This window comes from Astyanax mexicanus, chromosome 25 (genome assembly GCF_023375975.1).
Source record: "Astyanax mexicanus isolate ESR-SI-001 chromosome 25, AstMex3_surface, whole genome shotgun sequence".
NCBI classification, from domain to species: Eukaryota; Metazoa; Chordata; class Actinopteri; order Characiformes; family Acestrorhamphidae; genus Astyanax; species Astyanax mexicanus.
Window position 1 is genome coordinate 12701160 of NC_064432.1, and position 9890 is coordinate 12711049.

The 9890-nt window shown below is 37.8% G+C and overlaps 1 protein-coding gene across 1 annotated transcript; it reads right to left on the reverse strand.

Annotated features, from left to right (window-relative positions):
- Window positions 1–7353: 7353 nt before the first annotated feature.
- Window positions 7354–8398, reverse strand: LOC111188588 (zinc finger MYM-type protein 1-like; the record flags this gene model as incomplete). Its single annotated transcript, XM_049472662.1, has 1 exon — window positions 7354–8398. A coding segment is annotated over one exon (942 nt), but the record flags the coding sequence as incomplete, so codon positions are not given.
- Window positions 8399–9890: the final 1492 nt, after the last annotated feature.

A 9890-nucleotide genomic window follows, 5' to 3' on the forward strand; every position in this document is an offset into this window, starting at 1 on the left:
CGCTTGGCATTTGCCAGAGAGCACGTGCTCTTCACAGATGAAAGCAGGTTCACACTGAGCACATGACAGACGTGACAGAGTCTGGAGACGCCGTGGAGAGCGGTCTGCTGCCTGCAACATCCTTCAGCATGACCGGTTTGGCAGTGGGTCAGTAATGGTGTGGGGTGGCATTTCTTTGGAGGGCCGCACAGCCCTCCATGTGCTCACCAGAGGTAGCCTGACTGCCATTAGGTACCGAGATGAGATCCTCAGACCCCTTGTGAGACCATATGCTGGTGCGGTTGGCCCTGGGTTCCTCCTAATGCAGGACAATGCTAGACCTCATGTGGCTGGAGTGTGTCAGCAGTTCCTGCAAGATGAAGGCATTGAAGCTATGGACTGGCCCGCCCGTTCCCCAGACCTGAATCCGATTGAGCACATCTGGGACATCATGTCTCGCTCCATCCACCAATGTCACGTTGCACCACAGACTGTCCAGGAGTTGGTGGATGCTTTAGTCCAGGTCTGGGAGGAGATCCCTCAGGAGACCATCCGCCACCTCATCAGGAGCATGCCCAGGCGTTGTAGGGAGGTCATACAGGCACGTGTAGGCCACACACAATACTGAGCCTCATTTTGACTTGTTTTAAGGACATTACATTAAAGTTGGATCAGCCTGTAGTGTGTTTTTTCACTTTAATTTTGTGTGTGGCTCCAAATCCAGGCCTCCATTGGTTAATAAATTTGATTTCCATTGATGATTTTTGTGTGATTTTGTTGTCAGCACATTCAACTTTGTACAGAACAAAGTATTCAATGAGAATATTTCATTCATTCAGATCTAGGATGTGTTATTTGAGTGTTCCCTTTATTTTTTTGAGCAGTGTATAGATACACAACAAATTAACATTATCCATGTTATAATTATTATTACACATATTAACACACCTTAAAATACACCTTAACAATTGGACAGAACACCAATGACATTATTAGTAAAGATTTAATTATTTCTTAGGACTCAAGTCAAGTATACCAATGATGAAATATTTAAATGTGTCATAAAGACTTGGTTCACTTGTCAGAGAGTAGCGGTTTAAATCTTGCCTTTAACCTTAGCTCCAAAAATTATTTCATTTTTCTATCCAAAATAGTTAGAAATTAAAAGCACGGCCAAAAAACATGTATTGATTCAACGTTTAGTAACTCTTAACTTGTGTAAGCAATATTTAGCGAGCAGAATTACGCAAAATGGCGGCCATTTAAGGAAAACCAAATATCCACAAACGGTAGATTTTTAGAGAGTGGGGGAATGGACATTGCAGTTAAACTTTGCCCCGTAAAAAGATAATTTAATGCAATTACATTAATAAACTACACATCAAATTCGCTGTACCTCGTGACCTCTGACCTCTGACCTAGAGAAGGGAATGGCCGCCATTTTGTGAACCACGAAAACGTAAATAAACCCGCACGCTAAGCTAAGCTAAGCTATGCTAGCGCATAGTTACCTATTCGGAAGCCATAGCAACCGCTCATGTAGGCGAGTTTCAACAACACTGTGGCTAAATACACTAATCACAATATAAAATACATACACAGGGGACAGAATGAACACCTACCTGCTAGTTTAGTGCAGTATATTTGGCCAATTTAATGGTACATGCTAATCGCTAATTTAGCTTCACTCACCTAGCTAGCAGCCCAGATAGCCAACAAAATAGCACTCCAGACACTCCACCCGTGGCTGGAGAATATACATATAATATATATCTTTATAAGATATATATATATATATATATATATATATATATATATATATATATATATATATATATATATATATATATATATATATATGTGTGTGTGTGTGTGTGTGTGTGTGTGTAGAGAGAGAGAGGGAGAGAGAGAGAGAGAGAGAGAGAGAGAGACTAAAGTCTAAGTAGTGCCATGTACACGTGTCTAAAAAAAATCACCCTATGGTCAAATACCAAAGAAAGTAATAATAATAATAAAAATAAAAATAATAATAAGAAGAAGAATAAGAATATTTATTATTTTATTTTTATTAACGCCATAATATCATTAATTACATTATTGTTAATTTGATTACGTATAATAAATATTAATAATGCTTTATTAATAAATAGTGATTAAGAAATTGTTATTATTTATTAGTAGTAGTATCATTCTGATTGTTATTATTATTATTATTATTATTATTAGTAGTAGTAGTAGTAGTAGTAGTAGGAGTAGGAGTAGTAGTAGTAGTATAAATGTTCATATAAGTAATTTGTATTACTATTAGTAATGTTAATATTAGTCATTTTATTTACTATTAAGAGTTTATTACTCATAATTTATTGTTATTATATGATTGGTGATATTATGTATAATTATAAATTTTATTATTAGTCATTTAGTAATTAACATTATTATGATTATTATTATTATTATCATCATCATCATCATTACTAGTAGTAGTATTAATATTTTCATTTATTTACATGTATTAAAGGTAATTTTATATTGTCCCAGGAAAATATAGATTGATTAGATTGATTATTACCAATAGTAAGATGAAAAACCAGAGTCAAGCCAATTTGGACCTTTCCACAAAGTTTATCTGTATTACATATAATATTTGCTCTGCAATTAGAGAGAAGATGTAATTTAAGGAATGTGACGTTGCTGCCATCTCCTGGACCAAAAAAAATAATTTCAAATAAAAAGTTTAAATGGGATATCTACATTTGATTTTTCCTTTATATTTACGAGTCTATGTGGTTTTGGACATAGTCTCATACACAGCCACAAGATATGCTCAAACATTGCAAAGACACATTGCCTCAATATGTATGTGTGCGTGTGTTTGCATGAATGTCTAATTTTCTTTCCATAAAAAAGGAAAAAAACTATAAATATTGAAAAACAATAAATATATATGCTCAAGAATTATATAGATATATTCTTGAGCAATGCAATACAGAACTTTAACCACATGGTGGCATCCAAACTCTTAAAACGTGAAGTAGTCAGTTCAACACACACTTATATATACAAAGTGAAGTAAGTCTTATGTTCCATGTCCATATGAAAAGGTACTAAGCCTCATCAATGCAATTGCGCTGTTTAACCACCAGGGGCGATTTTAGGATCTGGGCCCGTATTTATCAAACTTCTTACAATTGCTCCTAAGAATGCTGCTAAGAATGGACTTAAGTCGAAAATTATTCTTAGTTAAAAGCTGAGACTAAAAATGATTTATTAAGCCTCTCAGACTCACTTTAAGCGAAGTGTTGGAATAATTCTCAAGTGTCAGTCTAAGAGCTAATTTACGACACCTGTCAGTGCCGCAAAGCTAATTCTGGGATGAAGTCATTTCCAAACCCCCGGCAAGAACCAATCCAAGAACCAAGATTATTTCCTGAGAAATGTGAAGATCAAAGTTTTAAAAAAGTTGAAATACTTTCACATTTTAATTAAGAATGGTGCAATTTTTATTTTTGTGAAGAATGTCTTAAATAAAACACTGTATTCATGTTGTTAATAAATAATCTGAATAAAAACAAGTCTCCATGTTGTTGCAATCATGTATTTGTTGCTGACAAATTTAAACAGGTGCTAGGCTGATTAAACAATTTGTCACGTGCTTTTCATCAATTAAAAGCTTTCATTGATGCTGTGATCACTAAAGCCATGGATTCTAAAAGGAAACCGAACTGGAGAGTGGAGGAAACACTTGTAGAGTTAATAGAAGAACGAAAAAATATTATAAAAGGGAAGTTCAGTCCCACACTAACTAGTGCGGACAAAAAAAATGCTTCGGAGGACATCTCACGACTTATGACTGCATCTCATGTTGCCTGCATTCGCTCACCATCTGACTGTGAAAAGAAATGGTATAATATTCTGTCAAAAAGCCGCACAGAAATATCCGCCTATAAGTCATATATGACACGCACTGGTATGTATAAATTTCCATTCTTTCTTTTGTTATTCATATATTTTCTCTGATTTATTTTGGAGACTGTATACATTCTAACTGAATCACATTCAGGCGGTGGACCACCGGGAAAGCCTCTTAGCGCAGTTTCTGAAGTGGTACAGCGTATCCTTGGGGAAGACAATGCAGTGATTTGTGGTGTGGACGGGGGTCAGGATCCAGCATTATTGAAATTTAAAAACCTGTCTCAAAGGCAAGTTTTTTTTAATCATTTATTTACATTTTCACACAAACACTGTGATGTTAATTATCAATTCAAATGTATTGCATCGTCAGTAATGAAGAAGCTGATCGTGCTATGGACCCTGCTGGCTTGAGCACTGATTCTCCATCTGCTCCTCCGTTTTTGACCGAGCTTCCAAACACCTCAAGTCATGACTGGCCGGAGGAAGAGTGGGCGTCTGAAGGAGGTCTGGTAGAGGACTCACTCCCGAATGACATACAGGAACTGAAAAGGCAAAAGTTAAAGCTACAAATTAAAGTATTGAAATTGCAGTCTGAATATTATAGTCTAGCGCTAAAAAAACGAAAGGAACAACAATAAACATGTAAAGCCATGCTTATCTTGATGCCTAATTATTGTGCACATTTATACATAAAATTGACATCTGTACCTAAAATGAAGGATTGCAAAGTGTTGTCTGTGGCCTGTCGCGTCACGTGTGCTGGCAGGGGTGCTCTCATCTCCATCTTCATCACCGTCATCACGGTTCTCCAGTGTTGGGGGGGAAGGGATGTTGCGCTTCTTACAAATATTATGCAGAATTGCACATGCCATTATGATTCGGCACACTTTTTCCGGACTGTACCGAATTTCAGAATGTAAAATGTGGAATCTGCGCTTCCACTGGCCAATCCCTCTTTCTACCACACTTCGTGTAGAACGGTGTGCCCTGTGAGATGTTTTCACGAAAATTAATTAGCTATAGCCTAAATTTGGATTATGCAAAAACAAAATACATATGGATAACATAGTAGACATACCTATTGTAGTTGATTTGGGCTTCCGTCACTGTTCTGGAAAACGGTGTGAGCAGCCACCTGCGTAAGGGATATCCTTTATCACCTAAAAGATGACATCCGGGTGGCACAAGTCCTGTTTCAAAGAGTTTGTTCAGGCCGCTTTCAGTGAAAATCCGAGCGTCATGGGTTGACCCAGGCCATTTGGGTACAACATCTAAAATGTTGTATTCTGCATCAAACACAACTTGAGTGTTGATGCTGTGGTACCTCTTTCTGTTCACATAAACATCCTCATTAATGCTGGGAGCAATGATCTTTATGTGAGTGCCATCAATTGCACCTACAACTCTTGGGAATCCAGCTATCTGCATAAACTGGGTTTGCTTCTGTTGGATGACACGGGGTGTTGTTGGAAAGTCAATAAAACGCATGACAATGTGTCGCGCTGTAAGTGCCATAATTGTTTGCATGACAACTCGGCTAATTGTTGGTTGGGATGGTCCCAAATCATCAGCACTACACTGCTGCATTTTTCCTGTAGCAAGAAAACGAAGCATCAGCACTACTTTTAATTCAGCTGGGATGGCGTTGCTGCGTGTAGTTGATGGTGAGATGACATCTCTCACTAAGTCAGTGACAAATATAATTCCTGCTCTGTCCAGTCTATATCGTTTAATTAACTGAAAGTCATCAAACATTTCAAAGACATTTTTCCGCTCTTAGAAGGTTCGCACGCGTCTCTGTCTTCTCAGTGCCATCTCTGCCCCTCGGTGGCGACTCTCAACAACTTAAGAGACCTCTGGAGCAGTCTTAACTTTTCGGGAGAGTAAGAGTGATTCTTAGACTTCAGAGTTTTGATAACTGGCACTTACACTTAACTCTGTGATTAGGAGCAAATCTAAGAATTTTTCAGCACTTAAGTCCAAAATTCCACGCTAAGAAGTTTGATAAATACGGGCCCTGGTCTTTAGGGGTGCCCAGCCCCCAGTGCTCACAGAGGCACATTTTTTCTCACCAATTGAGGCGAACTAGTACATTTATAAATTTTGGAGCCGTATTAGTTTTGCTTTGAGTTGTGTTTTCCCCTACAACATTCAATCTTGACTTCATTTCAAAAGACTGTGGCTTCACAGGGATAACAGAGAGCCTGAGACAAATATTGAAGATAACTCATTTATCTTCTTAAAATAATAAATTAACATTTATTTTGGGAGTAAAGAAAAACAAATGCTAGAAAAAAAAATGGTCACTAAAATAATGCATCCTTGAGCAAAAAAACAACAACAAAAAAACCCACACTTTGTAATCACCCAAGGCTAATAATATCAATAATGCCTTAATAAATAAATAAATAAAACACACAAATAAATAAAATAAATAAATATGGTCTCTTCCTGTGTGGATTAGGAAGGGCCCTAAACAGAACAAGGACAGGGGGGTCTCTAGTGGTCAGAAGGACAAACTGAAGATTTTAACACCTAATGGGGGAATAAAGATCCATCCACTTACATCCCGCTTAAAAAAGTTGCTGGCCACCATCACCTCCGCTGGCTTAAGGTCAATGTTATAGTGCAATGCCAGTGCTGACAGGAGAGGCACAGACAAGAACTGCTCAGATTTTGGAGAGCATGCCTGAATCCCACAGAGAAGCTCCTCACTTACATCAGAAAACCTCTTTTCCAGTTCTGCTAGCATCTGTCTAAACAAGGAAACAGTAGCCTCTGTTTGAGGTCATCTGCATTGGAAGAACTAGTTGCCTCACTGCCTGCCCCAGCCCCACAAGTAGACTCCACCACATAGTCCACCATTCTCTTAGTTTTACGTCTCTGCTTAGACGATTCATCAGAGACGACCAGTTTGTTAGCATCACAAATTGCCAATGCTCTGGCATGCAGCTCACCAGCAGTGGAGTCACTGCGCTTCTGCTTAAGGGAGTCGGTGACTGCGTTTTTGTACTCCATGGCTCTGGCAAGGTCGATGTTCTCCTTCTGCAGATACAAGTGCAAACCTGCACATAATGACAGGAGAGTGTGGAACATGACAAAGCAAGTACACAGAGGAGAATTTGCAGAGTTTCACTCTCAGTCCCACAGCCAAAGGTGTATTAATACCAAGGAGGCATTCAATGATGGCAGGGAAGTTGTCAAGAACACAATTTACTGAACGGAGTTGGCATGCCCAACGTGTGCTTGACAACTGGACAAGTTCAGTTTGCTGTAACCCTAGTCTTGTTTGTTTCTCTACAAACTTGTGGTGGTTCACCAGTGATGAACTGAAAAATGAGTAGACACTTTCCAATATTTCAAAAAACTCTCTGGCCTCAGAAATTGCCCTGCATGTGTGACATAAAACAAGGTTCAATTCGTGGGCATAACAATGTACATACACTGCTTCGGGGTGTTTCTTTCTGAAATGGGCCTGGACACCGCCCACAGCCCCACTCATCACTGCTGCACCATCGTACGTTTGAGCCACACATTTGAGATCTCCAATGCCATTTAGAGCTAACTATTGCTCAATGGTGTTGGCAATTGACTCAGCATCAAAGCCCATCAACTCTGTTAGGGCTAGAAATCTTTCTTTAATCATTCTGCCTGTGACATACCTCACACAGAGTGATAGCTGTTCCCTTTTTCCATCCCTGGCTTCATCAGCCATAATGGCAAACATCTGCGCTTCCCTCATCTCCTTCACAATAGTTGCAGTGACCTCCTCTGCACAACACTGTACCATTTCATTCTGACTGCAACTTGAAAGATATGTTGTGTTCAGTGGAAGAGTGTAACTTTTGAGAAATGGGTCAAATTTCTGCACCAGTTTGAAGCATTCTGCAAACATTCCTTTATCGTGGCTTTCACAAGACTCATCGTGACCCCTGAATGGAATTCCCTGTTTCCCCAACAGGGAGGTTACTGCTACAATGCGTTTTAAGTACTCCCTTCTCTCTTGCACTTCAGTGGAAGTAGCACTCTCAATTTGTTGTACGACACTACCCTTCAAAAGACTTGATTTGTAGCTCTGCCAACGAATGACACTATCTTTATGGGACTGTGAGGATTCATGCTTGTGGTAGAAGCTGAGTGCCTTCCTCCAATTTTTCACACCACCACTAACAAATACGTCCTGTTTTAAATTTCGCCCAAACACCCTGCATGCATAGCAGAATGCAGCATCCCTTTTACAGGAGTATTCAAGCCAATTAAAGCTTTGAAACCAGTTGAACTGGAAGGCCCTTTTTTGTGTGCCAAACACACTTTGTCGGTATTGGGCTAGCTTTACTTGTTTAGGACCTGTGTTTCTGTCACCTAAATCTAAAGCTGTCTCTGTCGAAACTGATGCTGATGCTGCTACCTGTTCTTGTTCTGCTTCTCCACTGAACTCCCTGTCACCTTCACCAATATGCTCCTCCTCCTCTGTTTCTGTAGCAACATGATTCAGAAAAAATAAATAAAAATAAAATTATATATATATATATATATATATATATATATATATATATATATATATATATATATATATATATATATTATATATAAAAATAAAATATATATATATGGGTCAATGACGTTTTAGTAATAGCAGTCAGGGTGGTGCAACCACAGCTAATACCACCATTGTATGCATTAAATGAGCGAGTTGATTATCAGCACATTATCAGTACATTCATTGACCTATATATATATATATATATATATATATAGACATAACAAAGCTATTAATTTACAATATTAACAGTATTTGGATGAAATAATATACAACAGTGGCCTGTTTTTATTCTTCTTACCCGCTACTTGTATATGTTCCTCCCTTTCACAGTCCTCACTTTCTCTATCCTTCTTCTTTTCTCCTAAAACATTTTATTGTAAGCCTACTAGCAGTCTTCAAATATTAACACATTTCTTAATGTAGCTGTGTTAATAGACAAACAATTATATAACCCTATAATTGATGGGAGAAGGCAGCTATTTCAAATAAGCCACTACCATTCCTTACCAGGTCTCTCTGCTCATCTTTTTCTCCATTAAATTCCATCTTCAAATTCAATGAAAGAGGATAGCTACTGCAAGCCACATTAAGGGACTATTCTATTGACTGTTATAAACTGACAAAACTATTTCAGTCTTTTTCTCTCTCACCTGAAGTTGAGCGTTCACCTTTGTTCTTAAAAAAAGAACGTATGTCCATCTATGGAAAGACAGACAATCGGTCAGATTTTCCCAATGTTCCATTAACTAAATGCAACTGACTTGGCCAACTACAGCTCTCCAAATGCACAGTCTAACGTTGGGGAAGTTCACTCGGCTGCACTCTTTACCCATATTTCATTCACAAGGTTTCAAAGTAGGCTAAATGCCCTCCAGCATTAGCCAGCTAACTTTAACTAAGCTACGAAAAGCTGCTGCATCAAGGCATTGCCACACACACACATTCGCTTATAACCGGACCAATCTAGGATTGAATTATCAGTGAACCACAACGCCATGATGTATTATAATCAGTCGACACACGTCTACTGAACACTGCAAAAAATCCATTGGCAAAAAAATAGACAAAATATATGTAAATTTAGACATAAATGCTTATATTAAGCAAACTAATCTGCCAATGGGGTAAGATTTTTTTCTTATTAAGATTTCTTAAAATAAGCAATCACAAAGTCCCAAAATGAGTGAAGTGAATCTTAAATCAAGTACAAATCATTGTGTTTTTAGCATGTAAACTGAAAAATTTAATTAACGTGAACGGTTAGTTTTTTTGTGCTTGTTTTGAGTTCAAATGACTTAAAATAGGGTAAAAATTCTAAGTAAGACTGATTAAGTTCATTATACTTAAAATAAGCAAAATAATCCTAAAACTTGCAATGCCTAGTAAGTCAAAAATTCTTATCAGAGAAAAAAAGATTTATTGCCTTAAAATGACTTAATTTTACTTGTTAAGATTT